Genomic DNA, 27,824 nt, shown 5'->3' with positions numbered 1-27,824 from the left:
CGAAAGTTTACAAAAATAGGGCTTCGGTGAATTGCATCATGTCATATGCATACTCAAGAAAGTATTTTAACCTGCATGCTGAAATATGAGAGAGAGTTAGCATGAATCTGTATGGTCGCCATGTTTGTTTACACACAAGGTGGCTTATGTAATGGCAGAACAAACAACGAACACAAACATGACCAAGTCCATTTTGCTAAAGATATTTACATCATTGTGAGTTTTATTTGTTATATATTTACAGTACAAGTTTAAAGACAGTTTTTGTGATTCTAATCGATAGATAAGCAATACCATACTTCATTAGAGATCGATCATATACACAGATTGCTATGTGGGTACATGGGCCTAACTTTTTGGGTGCAGCTTATATAACGATGCGTCTTATACGTGTACAAAACCTGAAAAAATCATAAAAAAGACCTTTGCCGCTTATACACAGGTGCGGCTTATTGTCCGGAAAATAGGTATACAACATTCCATTGTACGAAATTATCTACAAAAATGCCATAATTAAAAAATTTCAATATGAAAATTATAAAACTGATACTTCATCAGACCCGATGGGACGATAAAGCTTTATTGCTTTTTGTAATTTGAAAAATTACAATCCAAATAAAAATATTTGCTTATTAAAATTCAAATGTAAACAGAGATAGAAATCTACTTTAATATTTTACAATACATTTTTGTGTATTAGATGATAAGTTTTAAAAGAGGAAACAGGAATAAAAACAAGACTCGACAAAATTCTGTTGTATATTTGGCACTTTTATCATATACGGGAAATAATTACATTATGAATAATATATAGACTTGAAATGTACATTTACATATAAGAGGATTAACCGCACTGTTTGTATGTAAGCTTTAGAACAAGGGCAGGCAGCGGTCAAGACTCTAATCCCGACTAGACATCGACAGACCACGTCTCAGGACATGTGTGTTTAGACTTCAATGTTGATATACTTGACCCGGGGTGCTTTATCAAACAAAGTACCGCTTGACAATTTCTTTGGGATTTGCTCATTTTAACTTTTTTTTTTTATTCTTTATTTGATGTTATTCCTTAAAACATTCCTTATAATTACTGCATAAATTCTAAAGAATACCCCAACACCTAGCCCATTCATTCCAATTAGCTTAATGTTCTTTCCAAGACTACTGTCTGTATAATTTTTGAAAAATATTTCATCTGTATGAGCTTAATTTCATATTAAATGAACTCCATTCCATCCTACAAGTTCACAAATTGCCTTCTGCAGAAAGCAAAGGAAAATTTCATTAAGATACTTGAAATAAAATGATGTATATGATTCTTGTCTCTTTTATGATTTAACCATTTCCAAAGGCCGCATTGCTTTGAAGATATCATTATATAATTGACCACAAATCCTCAAATGCACTAATCACACAAAAAGACACACTATCTATAAATAGTAACATTAAAGATGACCTTGATGTTACTTACCATAGTAACCAGAATTTAATAATTCATCAATATTACAACAAAATTAAATTTGTAAATCATCCAACTGGACAGAGTAGGTGATTCTAAAATACGGTGACCTTATAACCTTGACACCAACATACCAAGGTCAAAGTAAGGACTGACATTGGAATCAAAACATTTTTATTTACTTTAGAATTTTTTTGAAACAGAGATTAAATCTGAGAAGACAACTGTGAAAATCTGTCAAATATGATTTACAAGAAAATACTTAATTACAACATCAATATTGTTGTGATAATCTTACCGAGACTAATAAATTTTATCAACTTTTACTGACTGCAACCTTGCTGAAACATAATTCACCCAAAAGGTTCCTCAAAATTTTAACCAGTGTCAAACCTGTCTATAAGACCACCCAAGGGACCAAGACAACATGGTCTTTATATACAGTAAATTGTGTAAAAATTAACCATTCATAACCCTAAGAAAGTGGTCTTATTAAGCAGGTGGTCTTTATACAGAGGTGGTCACTAAGGCAGGATTTACTGTACAATAAATCTGCACTAGTGGTATAAAAGTACACTGTACCCCACCCTTTTAAATAGTGTATAATTTAGATGCACAGACACAAACCAGACAATAAGTAAAATGCACACATGGTAACGATAAATAATGATATAAATTCTCCGTGTCCAACTCCTGAGGTAATCATTACATAATAATGACTCACCTATAGCTGTGCGGACACCTGGGTGGTTTCCCCGTCGCGCGTTTCACTGTAAATCTCTCCGACATGATTGGGGTATCCAACACTCAGGGTATTTAGTCAAACATTTTATGGACGTAACTGTTTACTTTCAAACACTTTGAGGTATTATGTACTTCACAAATCCAGATTCACAATGATATATGATCAACAAACATTTCACTCCATGCAGAATTTAAGATTAACATACAGAAATGCCTTAATTCATAAATCTTTTCATGCTTCCATAAATTCTTTGCATTAATTCAAGAATTTGTTTTCAAATACCTTCTTTCTTTTTTTTTGCACAAAAATATCAAAGAATTATTTTAAAGTTTAAAACCTGAATCCTTTTAAAATTCGAAATTCTACCAGAAAATTGTTAATCATTAGACTGTTCAGCCAACAAGTCGTTACACAACCCAGTCTAACAACTTCTCTAAACTTTATTAAATTAATTTCAGCTTAAAATGGAGATAAAGTCTAGCTACTTAGAACACCTTAATACACAGACTGCTTACAGGCTTAAATTTCTACAGGGGTCGCAAAGTCCGTCAGTGTTCTGACCACTCCAGGACAAATTTTAAAATTTTGTAAGCTGGATTAAACAGTCCCTGTTATTGTATAAATATACCACTACATTCACTTAAAAGATATTCTGAACATAATATCTTTATGTTTTTAATCCTTATTTACCAGTATATAAGGAAATTTGGATTTTGATGGTTTTTTTGCAAATTTGAATTAATATAAACCCTGCTTGGATTGATATTTTCAACACTGATGATATCTGATTTGAAACCATTTTTGAAAATATATATATATTACTTTTATCCTGAAGTTATTTATTACATGCATATTGCACAAGGGTGACAGGGTTATTTCCCTTTACTCTTGATTGCAAAGTATTCAACTAAAATACTCAGGGTACCAAATGGCCAATTTTGGTCTGTAATAAACAACCACTTGGCTACAAAGCCCATGCTTTCTTTGTTCTTCAGGTGGTCTTTATAGACAAATTTGACTGAAAATCCAGTTCATTAATATTTCCCGAAACCCATTATTTTCTTTTTTTTGTACAAAGATTTATTTCAGATGTTACCAATCACACTTGTGTAGATCTCCATCAACATACTGCCTAATCAGACCAAAACAATTTCACAACAGTTAAGGAAAAGGTCTGGTCAGACTTTAACTTCTTTCAGTAACTGTTTCCATAGTAAAAAAGTTTTCCTTTTCTAAAATGGTATAAGTTTGTTGTTGTGAAGAAATGACATCTTACAACAACAATATTTATAAGACATGTATCATTATGTTATTGAATATTGATCACACTAAATGATCATTTGACCTTAACCATTTCACCAAGGACATGATGAGTTCTGAAAATTTCTGTCAAGGCAAATTTACAATTCTACATGTATCACTGAAAATGATTGCAGGAAAATACAAACATTCCACCTTTCTTACAGAACCTGGCTAAGACAATAAGAGTTATTCCCCTTACCTCCAGACCAGCAGTGTGAGTGTCCTGAATGCGCTCTGTATCAGCTGTACTGCCTCCGTCAGTGACACACATTTCACATCATTCACACCAAGTACGTAATCCCCGAGTTTCAAGGTGTCACTGACATCGGCCTTTCCATCAGGCTTAATCTGAAACACACAGAGGAGAAAATTCACAGAAATGTTCCCAACAAGAGGTGGTCATTAACTATTTGAGAATAACAATCTATCAAACATTAGTTTAATCATTTCAGAATCCTTTACTTGGCAGTATAGATACAGTATGTGTGAATCCTTTACTTGGCAGTATAGATACAGTATGTGAATCCTTTACTTGGCAGTATAGATACAGTATGTGAATCCTTTACTTGGCAGTATAGATACAGTATGTCTGTATGTATACTTTTTGGAGACACCATGATTTCAAAGTATCATTTAAATCATTTCTTTAGTCTCATAATCAAAGCCCACTAAACTTGTTTTGACTGTGTGAATTAAACAATAGATTCTCCAAACCATTGTTTTGTTCAGTTCATAGTGTCCTCTATTGTCCTATCAGTCTTGAGAGAGTTATCGATGACCCTAACTTGTATGTGTGTGAAAACTAGTGAAAACTTTATAGTCTGATCTTACTGAAACGTATTGTGGAAGATACCTCCTCTTTAGTTAGTCATACTGCATTGACAATATAATAATGAGCCATGTCACCCTGCTCCAAAAATACAGGGTACCCGAAAGAACATAGCTAACAACTTCTGTTTTTATTATCTGGTACGATTTCTCCCACAAAAATTTACACAGCCACAAAATATCAGAAAGTGTTTAGTTGATTGAAGACCAAGCAGTGTAGTTGGTGAAGAGACATCAGAAAGGAGATGTTCAGTATTGCAAGACATATTTCTTAAGAGAGGTATGATGGATATACATATTCTCTCATATCACATCCATCATTTATAAGAACTTATTTGCTTAAAATATATCTTCTACTCCCAAGTCATATAATTTTGACATCACAATAAGAATTTAACGAATAACACAAGTTTATTTCCCTGGACAGGCCAATCTGTTACAGAAAGATATGAGAGGAAAAAATGCCACTCATATTCACTTATGGACTTGTAAGAAAATGTTTTCTTTCATTTCAATAAAATTTGAAGAGTAGCTTCATGATTTATTAATTACAAGATATACCTGTGTTAATTATAATCTAAATTTCAAGACTAAAATAGCACAAACATTTGTATTTCAAATTTTATTGCCATCCTGTACACTGAACTTCAATATTTCCCAGATACTAGACATCAGTTAAAAAATATTTCCCTCCAACACATTTTATTCCAACAATGACCCCACAGTTCTACTTAGTGTCCTCTACTCATCCACACAAGCTTCTGGAAAACGACTCCTTGCTGTTTCCGGTTTGTTCAAGATTAATGTGTGTATACCCCACCCAACGTAGTTTACTTTTAAAACATATTGTTTACATAGGGATATAAATTAAATATCTGTGGTATTACTCTGTTTGTTATTGACTTGGATCCATTTAAATCAAACCCAATACCATAACTAACCAACTAAGCATCAGCACGCTTAAAAAATAGAAAATTGGTGTGGTTATATTGATATCATTTCCAGATAATACTTATTTTAGAATTAGGCTGTCCCCACGAAACAAGAAGAAGAGTAACCTGCATCTTTTTTTAAAGGTTTAGAAGGACAAGAAAAGCCAAAGTACTTAGAGAAAATTCACAGACCCCTATAAGTACCTTAATCAGTTTCTATAACGATATTTTCTAACATCTTTGACACTTCTAATTAATAGTATCAAATATATACCACCTGTCTAATTTAAAATCTTAATCATTACCATACTTTGGTGTATTTAATGTCCTTTTATAATTAACAGCAATAGTCATTTAAGGACATGTCAAGTTTGATGGTGGAGGAAAGCTGGAGTACTCAAGAGAATAACCACCGACCAGTGTTCAGTACTGGCAACTGTCCCACATGATATTAGGAATCAAACTCGTAGCCTAGAGGTGGAGGGCTTATGGGTAATATGTACAGACATCTTAACTACTCTCCCACCACAACACTTTGTACTTTACAAAGGTTTTCATTGGAGTGCTTCCATCAGAAATGTCAACTTATAATTATGTGACAGAATTTCTTACAAACATGTGTAATGTATATATACATCCTATTAAATCTCTTATAATCAACACACATTCCTTCCTTTTATCATCCAAGTGACTAATGGAAGTGGATGATACACAAAAAAACAATTGTTAACAGTTATAAATACATCTTAATAACAGTATTATTCCTGCAACATCACCTCTTTGTGTCAAGAATTCAAGAAATAAGCTACAGAAAATAAAGTCATATGAAATCTACCCCACAAAAGAATTTTTAATTTAAAATCTAATAAACTCTAACAATGTAAACATCAAAAGTGAGAATGTTGTTATTTACATTTTACAATAGTACAGCGAAATGTCACCAACTTTATTTCATTGTGTAGCTGCTCAGATAAATTACGTTTTTATGATAATTCCGAACCCTTATAAAAGGTGTTATAAACAGGCCAATAAATCCTAATAAAGAGTCAACTGACTCATACAGTCGCAAAACACAATATAACCAATCAAAAAGCTGTAACGGTCACAAAACCCGTGTACCACTATAAAGTGACGATTAAACCACTTCCTCTCTGAATGATGTATCAAAGAAATGCTTACATTGGGTGACAAAGGGCTTACGATAGGACATGTCTCTTTAGAATGTATAAATGTAACTTCCCCATGTTATGTTGGTTGCCCAGCAACACAATTGCATCATCAATGTGCAGGTAATAAGAGGTCCATACAGGTAAATTCACAAATAAGAAAAGTGAAAATATCAAGATTCAAACCATGTCAGATGACACCAGCTGCCAGTTGACAATTAAAAGAAATACTAATATGTACTGGTACTTCCATATAAACAAGCAATTTTCTGGAAAACCTAGCTCTTACATTAAACAGATATCATCTGTGTATTGATTTTCCTTATTAGCAGCCAAGATAGAAATCTTAGCAAATAGACATAATTCACTTCCAAAGAAGCCAGCATGTGAATTGACAGTTAATTATCACCAAGTAAGGTAGACATCAGCTACTACATAGTGACCTAGCTGCTGCCAACACACAGAAACCAAAGGTAGCCACAAAATCTTTACAAAAGTAAAAACACATACCGTATCTGACTCAATAAGCACCAAGGATGCTTAAAAATTGAGAAAAAAATAAGAGAGTGCTTAATAATAGAAGCAATTTTGGACTAGTCTTATAAGATTTCATATATATACTCATTCCGAATTTGCATATTACAGAGTTATCTGCACTTGTGGGTAGGTCTTGATTGTGACGTTATGTGTTTGCGAGCGTAATGTCATACTTTTCAGAGAAAACGACGTGAATTGCGCTCTCATAACAATGACGTAACAACCGATACCTACCCGCAAGGGAGCTAACTCTGTAATATGCAAAGACGGAATTGCACTAAGTCAGTCATAAATCACCAATTAACAATAGAAACACACTTGTTTTTCATATTTTCAGTCTGCATTTAATTTGAGGTTAAATTGAAATTGAGGCTTCAAAAGGGGGAAGGGCGCTTATTGCAGGGATGAAGGTGTGTATTGGTTTGAATATGGTACATATAATACCATGAAATTAGTCTTAATTTTGTTTTCATCTGATAATCTAAAGCAGATTTGTAAAACTAAGAATCTTTCGTTCGACTCCTTTTTCATCAATGTCAAATTATTTTTATTCCAACAAACCTCAAGTGACATTTAAATCTACTGAATATGATGGTATACACATATTGACTTGCATGTGTAGCTTCCCAGGGTTCATCAAGTGCACAGGTAGTCAATCAGCACTGGTAGGTTTCAATGTTTACTTTGTATGGAATAGCCTTCCGTAACTAAATATAGCCCTTCCTATCCTCGGTTACCATGCTCCAGCGGTTACGTATGGACATCAAACACTATCATTACCAGATCAAAATCGGTATTAAACTTACAAAATTCTTCAAAATCACTGAATTCTACATTACCCAACATGCCTCACTGGAGTCTCTGATGTTCATGGGTTTATAATTGCATTAAACATGAAATCTGCTTTTGTTATATTAGGTCATATACAGGAAAATCCCTTTTTTTGACAATATTTACTCTAGCAGTTTTCAGTATTCAATAAAATAGGTTTTAAAGAAAATGAAAAATTCAAAGCTTTAAAGAATTTGAAATGTCTTAAAAAGAATTGAGAAACATGAATTATATATCAGTAAATAGGTTCATTGGTATTTCTCTCCATTGACTTTAGTTACCTTAAATCAGACCAAGGCATGATATGATAACTACTGTATTCAACCCAATCAGCACCCAGGGCGCTTAAAAAATTGAAGAAATTCAGGGGGGCGCTTAATAGAAACAAATTTGGACTAGCCTTTCATAATACTATTATTCAAAGTAAGCCATAAACCAATTTACAAAAGAAAATCAACAAATTTTCAGTCTGCACTTAATTCAAAGTAAGTGAAATTGAAGCATAAAAAGGGGGAGGGGTGCTTCTAGGTATAGGGGCACTTATTGATTGGTATACGGTATATGGGTATACGGTATATGTAAAGCGAAACTCCAATAACATTCACTGTATTCATTAATACACATTTAAAAGTCAAGGTCATGACACAATAAATATCTGTACATTTGAATGCATTGAATCAGAATTATAAGCTGATGTACATATTATGTTTTATTTCAGTTTTGAAAACTGTCCATTGATAATAAATATTTATGATATTTTGAGTCATATGCATAACTCTAAATAATAAATAAAACATGAGACAGGGAACTAGGACTTTTGAGGTAGCATGTTATGGAAGTTAGTTTCAATCAATGCATATGTGTAATATCATCAGAAGACGTATATGTCATCATTATATATATCAATGTAGCCCTTAAAAATGTCTCTTTTGAAAAATTGATTGATAGCATGATTGATTTGATGAATGAATTGATCAAGTAAACACATTGTTGATTCATTTAGTCTTTCAACTCAATTCCATTCATTGATTCATTCATTCAATTAATTCCTTCGTTCATTTATTAATTCATGTATTTCTTATTGTGCCATGTATTAATTCACTGCATTTGATCATTTCATTTCACAGACAATTAACATATCTGACTTTGGATTTCACTAGATATTTTACTTTTAGCTCTATGCTTGTGTTTTGCTGGGAAAAAATAGAAACATCTTAAAAGTGTTTTTGTAAACTTTGATCCTATCAATTCACCACTGTGACAAAAGATACCAAAACTTTAGGATTACTCTGTCTGAAACGCTCCATGTTTATATATCATCATCTCCTTGTCAGCTCAGTTCTGGCATTCTGATCGGTGTTACCAAGTAAAGATGGAACTACCTTGGTCAGCTATATCTCCTGTCTCCATACATTCCTCTATATGTTTTTGAGTGTGTTTGCTTTCACAGTTTGACAGCCAGTATATATAAACGTCATCAAAGATAGTTACAGGTAATTTACCTTTTCAACAGATATCACCAAGAAAGTTATATATACACAGTATATTTTTTAAAAACTTGTCTTATTTACTTGATTTTTTTATTCTTTTTACAATTCATCAAATGTATGGTATAGAGTTAGCCAATTGATTTTGTAGGGCAACTTAATTTTACTTTTACGTACAAAACAACTTTTTCAAGGTGATTTTGTAAGTAATATGCAACTTAGAGTTACTGGGCCTGTCAGTAAAATATTTTGTAGTAATCTCATTTCTGTGACTTCTAGTCACCTACACAACAAACAAAATTTATAATAGCTTACTAAAATAAATTGGGCTTTTCTGTCTTTTTATATTAGTTATCTGCATGCCCTTATGGGAATGTAGCCATCAATGTGACATCATTAATTAGTGAGCAATATAACGCTATGCTCATAAATACGTGATATCACAATTAATACCTAACTGTAAGGGTAGATAACTTTGTAATACAGGATAGCAGTGCCACAGATTTCTGGTTAGGATGGTATAATGTCAGCTTTCCTTTCCAACCCACTGACTGTATAGCTAGAGTAGCTTGTAAAATTATATACAAGGTTGTGACTGCAATAATCATGTCTTATATGTTAAAGACTGTACAGTACAGTAAATATGGTTACAAGAATGCTCCTGATTACAGAAACCTGAAAGAAACTCATCACAATACTGCAGGGCCTCTAACTACAGAACCAATTACAGAAACCTGAAAGAAACTCATCACAATACTGCAGGGCCTCTACCTTACAACCATGATTACAGAAACCTGAAAGAAACTCATCAAAATACTGCAGGGCCTCTACCTTACAACCATGATTACAGAAACCTGAAAGAAACTCATCAAAATACTGCAGGGCCTCTAACTACAGAACCACGATTACAGAAACCTGAAAGAAACTCATCACAATACTGCAGGGCCTCTAACTACAAAACCACAATTACAGAAACCTGAAAGAAACTCATCACAATACTTCAGGGCCACCAACTACAGAACCGGCCATGCATTCATAAGACTCATCTGCACTCTATATTCAAAGTTTAAAAGTTTTGTTTGTAATACAAGAATTTAAACTTCCAATGAGTTGGTATAAGTCATGCTGACCTTTTGCCCCTAATTACCTCCCTTTTATATCTTTTCTACCACTAGATTACCTCCCTTTGGTGTTCTGTCAAGGTTATTTAAGGATTAACTGACACATCACAAATAGTTAAACTTTTGAAGAGCATAATTTAACACAAGATTGAATCCAATTTGTACAAATAGAAGAAAATGTATGCTCATTTTAAACTTGGCATACTGACATTTATTATATTTGGAAGTTGTTAAAATTGGAACCAATTACGTAAGTCTTACTTTTTTAAACGGTTTACGTCTGTTAGACAGAATTTTTTGTACGATAAATAGCATTTTAAGACTTCTTCTAAAATCATGACATCAACAGATTAATCTTTCACAGATCATATAAATCAACCCAGACTACATCATCAGAACCTAAATGTCAAGATAAACATTGTAAAACTAGACACTGGCTGTGTGTCTGTTGGTTGTAATCACTGTATTATGATCCTCATCATGTATATTTATCACTTCAGTTTTATTTTTTATTTTTATATATTTTTTTTCTTATATTTTTTTGGTTACCAGGTAATTTATTTTTCTCATTTACTTTTCAGGTGTTAGACGAGAAATCTAGAAGCTAGCTCCATGTTGAAATTCCAATGACAAAAGTTCACTTTAAATATCAAGATGTTTTAAAGTACTATGTTAGCTATATATGAAGTATTAAAAAAAGCTCTGCATGTATACAAATGTTCCATATTGAATTTAGATAAAATACAAAATAAACTTTCCTAAAGCTTTTATACAAAGATCAACAATAGATACACACCATATATATACAGACCCAAAGTTTATTTTTATACATCAAATTTACACAGTCTCCCCCCCCCCCCCCACTCAGCTATTCTAGCTGTAAACATGTGTCATTTAACATGGTCCAAACCTCCAAACTTACCTGTGACATGCAAAAAAAGTTCAAATAGTCGTCACTCTGAACTCTATTATTTGTTTTCAACTCTTAGCTTCTTTGTAATGTCAACACAAGTCTAATGCAATGCTATATAGAGCACCTCCGTAGTACATTTTAAATTTTCAGGAATCAATTATTATAATTCGGTAATTTACCTGTATCTAGTAATAGTGCCACAGGTAGCTCTAACATACTGTATATAGAATTTGTAATAGAATCCATTAAATGTTTTTGTTCTACAAATGAAAACTTGTGTCTAATGTTTTTAAAATTGGACCTAGATAGCTTAAACACACGTCATACAGTTTGTTTAAAGTGTAATTTATATACAGTTGGTTTAAATAAAACATGACATGTCATTTATCTATTCTTATTAAAGAGATTCAGGCATGTATCCTTCTCAAAATCATCACACATACATTTGGTGTGGTTTGTTTAGTTTTACATCCTTATAACAGGATCATGTAAGGATGTGCCAGGTTCTTTGGTGGACGAAAGTCGGAGTACCTGGATAACACAAGTGACCCAGATGGGGAGGGCTTGTGGTTATATGTCAAGACATCTTAACCACTAGGCCACCACTGTCCCAATACAACATACAACAAGTGACTATCTTTCAACATACAATCATTTAGGATAGTTTGAATATCAAAATTATTAAGCTAATAAAACATTGAATTGTTATATAAGGCCCGACAGGTAAAAATCAGCATCCTAGCATTCCCTGACTGGAGTACAGATGTCCAACGACATTTTCACACAATGATTTAATTTACCAATTCACAGGTGAAATGCTCTACTCTACCAGGTAGTTGAACCTTTTTCTCAGTAATTTGATTTTGCAGAATCTAATAGCCTATGAAATATACAAAAATATATTGCACTTAAAATAAGTTGAATTGCAGTATTCATATGTGTGAAAGGCTCAGAAGCAGCAATATCTTGTGTGTGTTTTATTTCCAAGAGACTATAGAAATGTCTGTCAATCCTTAATAACCCTAACTTCACATGAATTCATGATTAAACGGGACAGCCTTCGGTAACATAGCCAACCCCAATTTCATGACAGCGGCATAAAAAGGTTTGTTATTATTATCAATATTTTTATTTCTCTCATTATATAATTTATGTTAATGCACCTAGTTCACACTTAACTATTTATCATCAGACGAGCGTTTCATCACATACAACATGGGGACAGGTTAGCCAGGAATTAGTCACCAGGTAAAATCCTAGTTCTTAAAATAAAGATGGCATCACCTGACAATGTGGTAAGGACGATACAACCACAAGTTGTCTGAGGAGGGGACATGTACTTAACTCTCAATGTCGACAACTATAACGAAATCTATCACACCTGTGTACCTGACATTGTGGTTGACTTTACAACAGACCCTCCATTCAAAGTTGTTTTCTACTTTACATGTCAACAAAATGGTGTGAAATCTTGAAATCATATTTTATTAACATAAATGACATTTTCAGACACATTTTAAGAACTTGATGAATTTTTTGTTGAAGCAAATTGAATGTATATAAAGTACATTTATACATGATTTTTAAATCTAAACTTGTCAGAGTGTGAAGAAAGAAAGTAAAGTGCACCCATATCCAAATCTTTATAAGGTCCAAAAAAAAATGTCTGTTTAGGGTTGCCGACTGACCCTAATATTTTACCCCCAGCCCTAATTTCTTTTCCCACTATTCTATGAAAAAAAAAATTATTAAAAAGTCGAGATTTCAATCTCAGACTCCAGTTCCGGCCATCATTTTAGAGTGAAAGACACTAAAAAAAATTCTTTTTTTAAATCCTCCCAACCGGCCGACCCTATTTTTTTTTTTTTGCCAATGTAACCCTAAACAGATATTTGAGGTTTTTTTGGCCTCATATAATGACTTTAAGTCTATATGAACTGTCAGAAGTACTTAAGGAGTCACATGTGGATTCCCTTTAAAAATTTCCCACAGTCCTACTTTTGAGTGTCAGACAAAGGGACATGACTCTATCAACTGTGAAGACATTTGGACAACATATCAGTACAGACATCATCAGGTCTGAGAATGACCGTATTGGGGTCAGTGTAAAGGTTATTCTGATCAACAAATTATTATACACATAAATATTTTTTCTATTCTAAAATAAATCTTCCAAATAGCAATATTTTTTTTTGCGTCCTTGATTTTCTACCACATAAAAATAAGTACTAAAAGCATTAACATTTGAATACATTAAGCAGAATTATATATATATACCTACAGATTATGTGTATCATTTAAGTATCAAAGGTGTTGACGTGATGGTCACACCTGATAGTCACCTGTAACTAACTAGCACACGTTACCTGTCAAACATTGAATCAGTACCCTGTTAATCACTTCCATCTAAAGTTGTAACCTCGGAGCCGCAGGATCAAACCCTTTACGGCCCTAATGTAGGCCACATAAGTCTGAATAGGTACTCTGTTTTAGTACCTTTAACAAGCTACATGCTAATTACTTTACCTGTGGTATCGTTCATTTACAACACTGATGTTCTTTAACACTAAGAAACATTCTGTTGGATACATCACAGGTCTAACACTTAAAACCTAACACTACATTCATGTAATGATGTGTTTAACATGTGTTTTCAGTCTTTACATCCCCATAATCATGAAGTAATTAAAACTTCTATCTGTTATTGACTTGTGTCATCATCATTATGTCTAACTACTTCTTTAGCACATAAAAAATGCTTCAACATAATGATTAGCCTTCCACATCCGGGTTGCGAGTTTGGGGCAGTTGCTAGATTGACTTTAGATCAGTTGTTTTTCTCCAGGTACTCCGGCTTTCCTCCACCACCTAAATGTGGTGTGTCCTTAAACAACCCTGTCTGTTTATGGCACATACAAAATGTTCTGTATCCTAAACCTCCTTTAAAGATGTAGTCATTTCAAAGGGAGACAATTCTAAACGGTACACTATATCTAGTCTGACTATGAAGTACTCAGATAAACCCCAGCATATCACTACCTCTTTAAAGAGTGCAATACATAAGGCATCTTCAACACCAACTCATGGACAAAGGCGAGACCTTGACCCATATTGTCCTCATCTAAAAAGAATTGGTCAATTTGGATAAGCCACACCAGCGACATTTGTATACCAGAAGACAAGCGCAGCAGATGGGACAGAAGCAGAGGAAACAAGGTTACCCAAAACATAAGATAATTCTAAAATACAGCTTAATGTTGTAACAGAAGAGAAGAAAATCTAGCAGTCAGACCAAGGTTCTAACCTGGGACTAGACAGATGCTCTACCGATTCAGCTACCTGGTCATCGATGACCAACCCCTTCCGATTCCGCTACATTCCTCCTTCCTTTCTCCATGATTTCACCCCATAAGATACAAAAACTCACAAGATTGCATATCCCTTGCTAAGTGTGCTCCCAATGATTGAAACAGGGGTTGGCAGTCTCCCTAATTTTGTACCAAGAGAAGAGACAATGTAGCGGCCAGACCATTGTTTGAATTCAGGACCTCGGAACACTAGCTGGATGCTCTACAGATTAAGCTATCTGGTCACAGATGATTGACACTGTCCAATTCCTCTACACTGTTTTCATAGTTATGGTAACGTATTACTGAAATGAAAGTAAGGTTTTTCAATAGAATAGATAGGTAACAACAGAAGGAGCTACCCTTCACCATAAGAAATGAGTAGTCAACTCTCAAAAGAAAGGAAACAAGAATTAGAAGCAAAACAAACTGGCAAGGTACTTTTAATCTAAAATGGAAAGCAGGACAAAATAGAAATGAAACAGGTTCTTAGTTAGTTTGTCTTTGTTTCAATTACCTCCAGTTAACAGTCAGGGCCATCCAATCAAGGATGTGCCAGGTTGAGGAGGTGGAGGAAAGTACCCCGAGTACCCAGAGAAAAACAACCAGCCCTAATTAGGCTGTTAGCTCTATCAGAAGTGAAGAAGACTGAATACTAACACAGCTATTTATAATCCTCTATGTCATTGGGTATTAAAGGTCTCTATAATCACAGTCCCCGAGTCCCCAACTACCACTCAGCAATCCCACATATAATCTCTTCTAAAATAACTAGGATTTATGGATTTTTATAACAGTTTTTTATCTTAAACCAAATTGTTTTTCAAGAAATGATCTATGAAGTATCAATAGTAATCCCCTCTTGTCCCTTTTCAAGTGAATTTTTCTAACAGTTACATATCTGTTTGACATGCTTTAAATCCTTAGTTATATACATGCTATTATGTAACACATGGATTAGGCCATGTCTGACGACATGTCATCTTGAGGGATTAATATAAAAGATCCTGCCAACATGTTATGGCAAGATAAACCGCTTAAAGTTTCATTTTAGAATTTCCAAACACCTGAACCAATCTCCATGCTACTGAAGTCACAAATATCTTCAGCTTTCTCCAGGTTCTTTAACTGTCAAAGATATTCAATCTTCAGAATCAATGTGACACTTTAGATAGATAGCAGATTAAGCGCAGATTTTTTGTTTTTAATTTCTTCAGTTCATGTACATTCTTGGGTCAACTTTGTTATTTCTTACCAGAAGACATCATATATACCCTTGTGCCTAAAACATATATGGTGGCATAGTGGTGATGTCCCGACATATTACAACATGCCCTCCACCTCTGGGTCACGAGTTTAAATCCCATGTGGGGCAGTTACCAGGTACTGACTGCTGGACAGTGATTTTTCTCAGGGTTTTCCGGTTTTTCTTCATCATCAACCCTGGCACATCCTCACATGACCCTCACTGTTTATAGGACACAACACTAAACAAACAAACAAAAATATATGTGTAACATTTTTAGGGGCTGTGGTAAGCTGACATTTACCACAAGCCTCCACCTATCAAGAATTCCCATATTGTCAGTACACCACTGGGGCTTTCTCTGGGTACTCAGCTTTCCTCAACCATTTAACCTGGCACATTTCAATCAAAGTACAACATTCTAAATTCTGCCATATTACCACAAGTTAATCCATATGGGCAGTTGCCAGTTACTGACCACTGATCGGTGGTTTTTTACCCGTGTACTCCGGCCTTCCTCAAACAACAATATCTGGCCCATCCTTACATGACACTGGCAGTTAATAGAATGTTAAACCAATAAGACTCAAACCCACAAACTCTGTGTTAGGTCTACTTATAAGATGTACAAGATTTCAATATTCAAACTGTTTCTCATAATCACATATTCTGATTTGCAATTTTCTCCCTGTCTGGTCCACTGGAGCATGGTAACATAGTTAGTATTTATCTCTAGATTCTGACTGGATTACATTGATATGCCACAAGTTCTTGTATTTCACTTCCGATTTATCTTGTTGTATAACCAGGCTACATGCATTTTAGATCACTATCATTTAAATTTGCACACCAAATCTGTATATATATATTCTGTATATATATATATATATATATACTTAGTAAATATATATACACAATTTAGCTTTCAAAATTTAATTTTCAAATTAGGTACTGTATATACCACAGCACAAACATAATATCAATGTTCCATTAACACTTCTAACTAATTCCATAAACAATAGACATTTATACAGAAAAGCATTTGTTCTGTATGTTTGCAATAGAAAGAAACCCTAGCCATTTTACCATTAGTGGGCCACACTATTTTAAATACAATATCATATATGGCCGCATTTAAATCTAGATTTGAAGGCAATAACATGAAGTTTGTCTTTAGTATATCACAAGTGGTAAATGACACACGATATACAGAGATATGACAACATATGATTATGTAACAAAAGCCTTGTTCGTTTATCGTAAATTATCCTCTGAAGGTGTGGGTACTCGGTACCTGTTGACAACCACACGGCTTAAGGAGACCTTGTCTATCTAGAGTCAACAAAAAGGCAAGCCACAAACGTCTTTTGTGATGTCCAAACGATTTCTTACAGATAAGAATAAAACTATTTCTATTCAGCAGTTTTAAAAAGCGTTTCTTCTCTGCAGAGATTTATTCAGAGATAGATCATATATCGTATCTCTTGTCACCAAAATCGGGATAAAAAGTCAAAAACCCTGACAAAAAAAATTGCAGTTGAAGCCTGTAAAACTGCCAGTGTATTTGCATGTCTAAATGCTTTCATATATAGCAAACTCATCACAAAAGGTCCCATGGGCCTGTAGCCATCAAGATATTGCTTGGCATATTGCATGTAATGTATAAAAAAAAAAAATTAATGATTTCTGAAAGCACACTGCTGAATCAGTTAATTACTCACTTTTGTTCTGCTACAATAGTATGACATTACTGCCACAAGTCTATACTAGCTATATCATTGCCATAAGCCTATATATACATAACTGCCAGTGACCTTCCAAACCATGACAACTAAAAATTTTACTTTTTGATCAAGAAGCTAAAATATCTAAAGATAAATAGCAGATCCTAATCATTTTATAAAAAGTGTTGTCAATAAATCATTTAAGTTTTATTGAAAAATTTGACGTTATCTTGTTAGAATCATCCATCAAAGAATGCTGAAATCAAGCCTTCCTCTAGATCTGTGCTATATGAAAGTCACTAAATACAGCCTGTTATGTCACAGCTAATTAAGCAAAAAAAATCATTGGGAGCTAGGAACTGTATGTAGAAGCTGTATAGGCTTGGGTAATTGTATAGTTTCAAATTCTGTGACTTCTGATGTCAGCGTTTTATCACGAGTCAGTCTAAATCCTCGTTATCATTTTGTATATGTTTTTAATTCCCATTAAATTTTGCAAAGTCATGTTCTACGTACATTAACCAAGAATGATTTTATTTCTTTACTATTAATGGATTCAATGATCTGTTACTTTTTTTTTAACCATTAATTTTATTCCTTTTTATTTTCAATTATTAACAACTTCACTCCCTGACTTAATTGGAAAACCATTTAAAACAAGAATACAGAGGATTTCGCTTATTTGAATAAGGCATATTCCAGAAGAAAATATTTAAATAACCGGAGTATTCAAATAGGTGGAAATGGCGTTTTGTACCTCCGTTTGCGCCGCTTGACCCCCTACCTACATATGCTTGTGAACAGGCAATATCGCTTCCTTCATTTGATCAATACATAAATTATTTTAACTTAAAACAAACAACAAGTAATTATTTTCAAAATTATAAATCAATTTTAATTGTTAAATAAAAAAATAATGTTCCAATATGTAGATTTTTGTTTATGTTAGATCGACACGTGAATCTGTTTGAGAAAAAGCCTGACAATCGATACCAAACGCAATAACTGAACATAATTGTGTCTGAAAATATTTACGTATCAATTCTGAACCTAAACAAAGTACACATTTACATACATTTGCCCTGACAATATGATCGTGATTAAACTTCAAAGGGCAGATCAACTTGCAGTGTTATTTTGACACATGTGTATGAATTCGAAAATGGTGGCTGGTGATGAAGCCATGCATTAACTGGGCCTAAATATGTTTTGAGAATTCTTCCGGTATTGTCGATCGATGCGGCGAACTAGCTTGATAATATTACATAAAATGATGCATATTCAAGTAGCAATGAAATAATGTAACAAGTATTTTTTGTATCCATATTACATACGAAACCTGGGGTAGTCATTGCACGCCGACTTTGCATGCTTCAATATCTCGTTCAACGAGGCTTGATACGCACGTGTCTGGCGTAGTCAAAAGAGTCTTGTTGAACGAGACTACCCATGAATGGAGGTTGTTGTAAGGCAGCATGGTTTCTCCAACCAATCGCAAACTAAGGTAACAGTGTTCACCACCACCTGTTTTATGATGGCGGGGCGCCATTGTTAAATTATGCAGAGCCATCATTAAAAGTTCAGCACCATCATAAACAATCGGTTGCGCCTTTGTAAAATATCCCTTGGTGAGCCCCAGATTTTACCTAGACTGGCCTTCAACGCCACATGTAAATGCTTGCGGGCAAATAGAATTTTCTATTTGATTCAAACGCCAAGCAGATACATTTTTTTGGAAGCTGTCAAAGATGGCAGAAAGTGTAGACAATATTAATAGCCTGTTGATGAAGAAAAACCACAAAACTTATCAGCTATTACAACTGAAATTAATAGTTAACTGATTCTAACACAATCCATAATGAGGTGCATTGCAAGTGGGTCATGTAAAAAATACACAGCGTTGAAAAACAAAAATAGAGAAGGAAAATTCGGAACGGCTGAATTTAATAGAAATAGCCGAAATATTTGAATAACCGTTATTCGATTTAAGTGGAGTCTTCTGTATTTAATTCCATACGGAAGGTGTCCATGAAGTTTGAGTGATCTGCCCCTATTGCGTAATTGTAAAAGGCAACTAAATCCAGGATCTTATCTTTTTTCTTCTTCTTAACTATGTTCCTCCTAACAACTACCTTGACGCTGCTTCACTTTTGGCCTTCTGTTGAGTACACGCCCCTGTGAGGTAGGCTCTGGGTTCTGTCCCCTGGCTGTTAATAGGACGTAAAACTAAACAAACCAAATCTGTCCCCTAGCCGAGATTCACCGAAGTCTATAAAAGTGGTAGTTTCTGCTCCTGTTTAGAGCTCAGCATACAGAGAGTGGGATGACTAATTGGCTCATTGTCAGTAAAATGTGACCAGGTGGGGTGTGTTGCTTGGTGTCTTCGGCGCCATGCTTCAGTGATATAGCACTATAAAAAGGACAAGATTTCCACTATACAAGAAGACACAACACAAATATACCTCAGTCTCCCAAAACACACACCTGCACTTCATACACACAACACACCGCATACATGGGAAGCCGTTCTTACATGACCCTAACTGTTAATAGGACGTTAATTAACCAAACAAACAATTGATGATCACCCAAAGGGATCGTGATCAAGTTATCACACAGAAACCTATTTCTCGACACTGACAATACCAGCGACTCTAACGACCCTATCTACACTGACAATACCAGCGACTCTGATGACCCTATAGACACCGAACCCTAACAATATAATGATACCAATATGCACCTTCTGCATTGCAGGCGACACAAAAAGATTATTCAGTGATTATAAGATGCAACACAGAACATTTCTCAAAACTGACAATGCCAGCGACTCTGACGCCCCTATCGACACCACCGCTGACGATATAGTGATACCTATATGTACCTTTTGCATTGCAGGAGACACAAACAGATGTATCCAGTGATTAAAGCCACAGTCCAGAACAAAACAGTCCCAAATATAGATTATAGAGGTTATTAGGTATAAACGGATTCTATCAATAAAGGACATGTTATCAAAATTTGCTATAGATAAATTTATCTATTTTAGCATGTGGGTATGAGTCTATGTAGTATATCAATGTATAAATAGCACTGGAAATATACTAGAGTAAAAGATAACCCAAGTTACATGCAGATATATTTGAAATATGTGCATGTTAGATTTTCAAAGTCATACAGGTGAAATTGCCTGAAGACAACTTAATTTGCCGTCTTCTATTTCTAGAATATAACTTTTGATCTGATCACTCAATTTTTAGCTCTTCTGATTCATAAAGGTCATCCGTTAATGAGTTAGAAGATCAACTGGGAAGATTAAGATCGACTGGGAAGATTGACTTCACTTCTGAGAAGAGCGAAAATGGAGTGGCCAGAAAAAACTTGAGATTTAGTCTTAGAAATGAAGATTTTGGTTTTTATTAGTTTAACGTCCTACTAACAGCCAGGGTCATGTAAGGAAGTGTCAGGTTTGTTGGTGGAGGAAAGGCGGAGTACTCAGGAGAAAAACAACGACCAGGGGTTAGTACCTGGCAACTGCCCAACATTGAATTGGAATCCACATCCCTGAGGTGGAGGGTTTGTGGTAATATGTCTGGACATCTTAACCACTTGGCCACCGCGGCTGATAAGAAATAAAGAATAAAGCCTCTTTATATGCAAACTACCATAAACTACCATAAATATTTTGATTAACAACACTGATAACAAACTTACATATATTCACCCAATTTATTCTGTCGGGACGTTATTCTAACACCTTAAATGATGCTTCTCTTATATTTTAACATATTACACATATCTATTTCATTAAAAGATTAAAGAACCAAGCTGCTTTTATAACACCAGCATCCAGGCCCATCTGTATCTATATGATCAGTATATCTTCATCAGTTAATTTATTTTAACACTTTTCTCACGGCGAGGGAGTTTCTGTAAACTGATAAGTTCACTAATTACAAATCCTCTGCACTATGAAAGCATATATATAAGATTGCCCCATCCTGCCTAAACTTTGAATTCACCACATGTAAACAGCGCTGAATTTCAATTTACAGCATGAGCAGGAAGGAGACGAAACAGATCACTTTTCTGTTTTATAGGAATTTTTTGATATTCAATTTCAGATATCCAACATTTGAGTTTTTTGCAAAATGAATTAAAATTTTGCAAGATCCGTTTACAGAAATTACACCTGTAATTTACAGTATCAGGGTACACCAGGTTAAAACACATATAATTATCCGTACCAACAATTCCTTTAACTGTGCCTTCTGTTATAGTTTTCAGAAGTCGTGGGTATCTTGGATCTCACGCAGTATACGTTTACATACCTAACTGGAAAGGTCACATGACCAACATGTAAGGTTTCCTAAAACCACCTACTGTTTTTCCATTTTCCTGTTTACCGATTTAATGCAGGGGCTATTCATTGGCTGAATAATTTATGTTATGCAACTTGAAAAAGAGGCAGTTTCTGGTACATTTTACTGCCGTCTTTGTACGGGACAACAATGATAGAACCAAGATCTGCAGCCCCTTTTTACATAGACCAATAACTTACATCATTAGATCGTGACTGTGTCAACAAAGCACTCCGCCAATTTTAGAAACATGTGGTTTACAAAGTAGAATGGTTACCAAATAGAAGCACTTTAATTGGAAAATAAAGGGTGATCACAAGATATAAATCTTACACTACTATACTAATTAGGTATATTTCCTTATCTGACTTGTGTCTATTTCAATGTGAACATCATTATAATACCGTATTCGATCCAATAAGCGCTCATGTTCCTTTAAGCGCCCCTCCCCCTTTTAAGGCATCAATTTTGATTGCCCCGGCATACATAAAGTCCAAAACACTATAGGTTTGCAATGAATTTGTCTTTTAGAGTACTTTTTCATTTATTTTCAATTTTTAAATGCCTTGGGCTCTTATTGGGACGAATACAGTATATAATCTTTGAAATGAACATATAATAGCACATGTAGAGTAAAACACTGTTATAACAAACCTTTGGGGACCAACAAAATCACTTTGTTATAAGCATAGATCGTTATGTACACATATTACAGACATCTTATGGGAACCATGATGGGGAATGAAAATTACTATGTTTTAACCATGAGTTCATTTCTAAGTCTGTTTGTTATAAACATGTTTTACTATATCTTTTTTTATACAGAATTAAATTGGGAAGGTGTGCGTGTGGTGCCCTGTGGTACAAAATCTAAAAGGGAAGTATTATTGTGTCTAAATGTGATGACTGAAGCTAATGGGAGCAATGAACGTCTATGATAAACTATAGTTTAGGTTCATACACAAAAGAACTTGCTGTAAGAATCAAATCATCCCCTGCAGTTTTACATTTTAGTATGATTGGGTCAGACCTCTGGCCTATTGAGTTTGTACAGGAAAATGAATCATTATACCATAGAAAGGAAGAAAAACACACCGAGCCATGCTACTAAATGATGTTTGACAATAGTCTGAATGGCATTTTCAAGTTTGTCCTTCAGTATTAAAAACTTTTTTCATACAAAACGTTGTTATAGTACAAAGATGAAAAATGCTGGCTGGGCCGTAGGCAACTCGACGTGTGATTTTGTGTACGTAGACCGACATTTCCTGGCTTTAGAAACTGACAATGTTGGTCTTAACCTTACTGATCCATGTACATAATTTATGTGTACATGCATTGTGCTATATATAAATATCTTACGTCTAGGGCTTTCTCTTCTATTTAAATCCCAAGAGTCGAAAAATTCATAAAATATTGGTAAGACCCACGTCCGTTATAATCTTGAGATTTGAATCGACACATGACTTATCAAGTTTTGGCCCCTTCTTAACTCACCATCTTGTATTTGCCGGCTTTTTATTTCTATAGGTATTGCAGAAAATTTAAAGTACAGGATCTTTAAAAGAGAAACCTTTCAAAGTCTGCATTCTGATCTAATCCAAGTGTGTACCACATGGTTGTCAGTCATAATTACGATCGGCCAGGTAATCACCAGGTAAACTCACCAGTCACCACAGGTAATATTCAAAATAGTTCAAAATCTTGAATGGTGCAAAAAATAGAACAATCATTGGTGATCATAAGTAAAATATGGAGTTTAAATTAGGTATTATATTTGCTGACAATGCCTGGGATATCTATGATCAAAGTCACAATTGGATGTCAACAACATTTGTATTTCTGGCTAAAAATCTATTTTGATATTGAAATAAAATAAGCAAAGTAAAATTTGCTTAGTAATCCTACATATATAAGGTACAATACCATGGGTATATAACACCGATTCAGCAAACGGAAATGTATAGCTATTTGCACTTAACTGCAGTTATTTAAAAATCTGTCAATTCAGGTTTTAAAATATCAGATTGCTTTAAATTGATATCATTAATACCTGTTTGGCTCCAGCGAACAAGGGAACTCTAAGTACAGGTATACGGTTAATGGAAGAAAGTTTTAAAGGAGTTTAATACACAATCCATAATTCACCCTATAATATCTGCCTGAAGACATGAAATTACATTTTGTACAATAAAACTCCACATAACTTGATCATTAACACCTTGTAAGTTTAAGCTGTACTAATGAAGGGTTTTGATCCGAAGCAATATTCCGATCATCAAAGAGCACTACAATTATATATATGTGTATGTCAAGGAATAATTTAATTTCATTTGTTACACTAATTTTCATTGGTTATTTCTGCATAGTCTGAAAAAATTGAATATTGAGTATTATGACTTCATACACGAAAAACATTTTTGCTTGAAATTTCAAGATTAGCACAGTCATTGGCCAAACTAAACTATAGTCTAAGACCTCAATATGCCACAGAAATAAAGTTAATCCTTCCATTTATTGCCTATCACTTCATTAACCCATTTTTAAAAATTGAGAATAATGCTTTTATATATTTATCGGTACAAGCCCACACCAAATACAATTTAGTTCTTCATCTTAAGCCATTGACAATGATGATAAGTTTCTGGTTGGGCTAAACACTAAGAACTTTCTAGATCAGACAAAAGACAATCTGACTCATTTTGAAAACTTTAACATTCTGACCTTGATCCAATGTCTTTTGTCTCTCACATGACATCATCAATAACATGGAAGATCAATTACCTCACATAGACATAGTTCATACATAATAGGTTTAAGACATTGGCATATTATAAAATCAATTATTCTTGAAATTAATTCTGAATGAATCAACTATAATTGCAAGGTTTTGTTCAGAAAAAAATGGAAAATTCTGCATAGAAAACCAGTACAAAATAGTTTCAAAAGTGAGCTTAATTTGGCTTAAAATCAAAGGGTAGAAAGCATCATCATATACATCTATATGTGATCTGTCTATCAGTAGTATGTTCAGAATTTCATATGTACAGACTTCTCTTATCATAGGTAAAAGTCATTGAATTACACAACAATTATTTCCTGAAAACAGAAATGTAAGTAAATGGATAAAGAACTGAAGAAGATAAAGATTTTAATGGTGCATGCTTGGCTTATCTAAACCCAAAAATATACGAAAATACACTTAGTATGATTCAGAACCCAAAAAGATAGAAATCAATGTTTCACTGGTACAAATCTATTAAAACGATCTACCTCAGTATGAAATAATGACAAAGGATGTGTCAACGCAATTTTCTCAAGTTTGAGAGGCCCAAAGGGTACCTGAATTCTTATAATTGGTACATTTTAATAACAAAACTTTATGAGTACATTTGACTTCAGCAGTAGCTTAGGTCAAGGTCAATAATTTGAATAAATAAGCTAAATCTTAACCCAAGTATCCATTGTTCCAACTTATCATTATGGCCATAAGCCAATGGAGATAAGATACAGTTGACATCAATGTCCTGAAAGGAGGTCAAGGTCACTCATTTGAACAAGCATTACATCTGTAGTTGAATGAATCTATAATTGCATTACATCTGTAGTTGAATGAATCTATAATTGTCATAAACCTCATGGTCATTGAGAAAAGTTGTTTAAAAGAATGTTACATATTCAAATCCAATGACCTTGAAAGTAGGCAAAGGTCTTTCAAGTGACCAAGCTTTATTTGTAGCTTTTTATTTTAACAGTTGAAATCATGACTTTTACTTGTGTCCTTATTATGTTCTTTAATGAGGACAAAAGTTTGATACCTAAGTGTCCTTATAAAGACATTTCATCAAAGAAAATTTCAGGATTATGGAATCTTTACGGTAATATTGAGACATATATAGATAAAAACTGTAATAGATATTGGTGTTTTATTATATAGTTGTACTTATATAAAAATAAAAGTTAAATTCATGAAAAATTAAATAGAACATGTATTTTCCAAAATAATCAAATTAAACACATGAGGATATTTACGGTAACATGAAAAAATTCAGGTTATTTTTCGTGAACTGTGATTAATTGACATTCTTCATTATTTTACTGAACAGAAAATATTATTTGTAGCACATTCATCATGCATAGTATAATTGGTGGCACAGCAAATTATTCAATTGAAAATTTATTGAAAAATTTATGGTAATCATTGATATTACTTTTTGAAGCAATTTGTCAACAAAAATAAATATGTGTATATAAAATGATATCATTAATCTTGACCTCAATCATAAAAATATTTTCAGTTCACACTTATTCAACAGATATGTGACTTATATCAAGATATCTTGATTAAATTATCTTAATCTTCAAACACGACCAAAACTTTTCGCCTTTGGGATAATACCTATCAAGACAGGAGTAGGTTGTATATGAAAGGAATTCAACACTTGAACTGTTTAATTAAGAGATTTAAGTCAATCCCACGGAACTTGTCAATTTGTTTTTCTAACCTTTCCTATTTATCCTTCCTAAAGCTGTTGTAAAAATATTACTAAATGTTTATTTTGTAGTTTACGGTAATACACCATGCCATAGAAGTTGTTCCATAATAAAACTAAATTTTGTCGAAAAAATTGTTGTTTTTTTCTAACCTTTTCTCAAATATCCTTTCTCAAGCTATATTTGTAAAACTATTAGATATCATGTCTACTTCTGTTTATTTTGTGATTTACGGTAATACATCCATGCCATGGCAGTTCCGTTTCATGATAAAAATAGTTTAGAATATAGCTGTGAATTTTGCTGAAATAATTTTAATGAACACTTACCTCTGATATTTGTATAGGAGAGCGCACCTCCACTCCTCCTTTCAAGGTAAAACCCCAGGGGCTCCCACCTTTTAGAACAACTTCAAACGGTTCAACTGTCAATAGAGGTGCAGACTTTTCCACTTTTTCGTCTGTATCAGAAATTTTATCCTCGTCGCTGACATCAGAATTATCCGATTCCATCGTGAAACTTGTGAAATAAACTTAAAATAAATCCAGTACGATACTTTTCACACCTCTCCCTTCATCAGGTAAACTTTGTAAACTTTTCCGACGGCCGTGGGAAAACACGATGCTTTCTCAGTCAACTTGCAAATTAGCCTGTGTGATCATCTGAATCAAGTGCAAGGAGATCCGAATGATGTCACTCTACATAATCCCACAGGTAAACATACAAGGAGAACCGATGGCAGCATTACCTGTGAAGCGGAAGTTTCTGCTCGAATGTGTTATAGTCTGTTTCTGATTAGTGCTGTCTGCTCTGTCCAGTGTTGAATCAAGGCAAACACTTTGTCCTTCGGGCATGTTATCAGCGAAAACAGCAGAGGCTTTCAAATATTTAATCTAATTTTGTAGCTTTATCTAAAAAGTTTAAACATTTTAATCTGATATAAAATTATTTCGTCACGAAATGTGATACTGAAGTGTCGATTTCACCCAGGCAAAAACGAAAACGGATCTGGTATCTTGTTAGCAGATAGAGGTGTTGAAAAAATCAAAAGAAATGCAGACAAAATCTATCATCGTTTTTAAATCTTTTTATCACAGTACGTGAATTCATCTTTTTTACTCTAATTCTTTTCCACGGTGGTTTCGAGATATGCTATATTTAGCGTCCATTCAATACTCGCATGGAAACTTTGAAGAATTCATTCTACTAGAGCGTATAGCCCCAGAATTGTACAGACGAATAGATAATGAAATAGCCTAAAAACATTTGTAGTCACTGTTTCCCATTACGGATGCTAAATTGGCCTTGACGATCCGACAGTTATCTTGCGA

The 27,824-nt window shown here is 33.9% G+C and overlaps 1 protein-coding gene across 1 annotated transcript; it reads right to left on the bottom strand.

The window, feature by feature from the left end:
- Positions 1 to 3,701: 3,701 nt before the first annotated feature.
- Positions 3,702 to 27,246, bottom strand: LOC138327738 (PDZ and LIM domain protein 3-like). Its single transcript, XM_069274076.1, has 2 exons — positions 26,823 to 27,246; positions 3,702 to 3,854 (listed from the first exon to the last, which is right to left on the bottom strand). Exons 1-2 carry the CDS (start codon positions 27,003 to 27,005, stop codon positions 3,702 to 3,704), a joined length of 336 nt encoding a protein of 111 aa, XP_069130177.1. The 5' UTR covers positions 27,006 to 27,246.
- Between the last annotated feature and the right edge of the window lie 578 nt (positions 27,247 to 27,824).

This window comes from Argopecten irradians, chromosome 7 (genome assembly GCF_041381155.1).
Source record: "Argopecten irradians isolate NY chromosome 7, Ai_NY, whole genome shotgun sequence".
Taxonomy (NCBI): Eukaryota; Metazoa; Mollusca; class Bivalvia; order Pectinida; family Pectinidae; genus Argopecten; species Argopecten irradians.
Note: the sequence above shows the minus strand (reverse complement) of the source record. Positions and strands in the feature narration are given on the sequence as shown.

Bases quoted from the DNA above. Each gene is read 5' to 3' on its own strand.
- LOC138327738 (XM_069274076.1), bottom strand. From the start codon at position 27,005: ATGGAATCGGATAATTCTGATGTCAGCGACGAGGATAAAATTTCTGAT. The intron at 3,855-26,822 runs GTAAGTGTTCAT...TGTGTGTTTCAG, and splicing joins CTCCTATACAAATATCAGAG to ATTAAGCCTGATGGAAAGGC.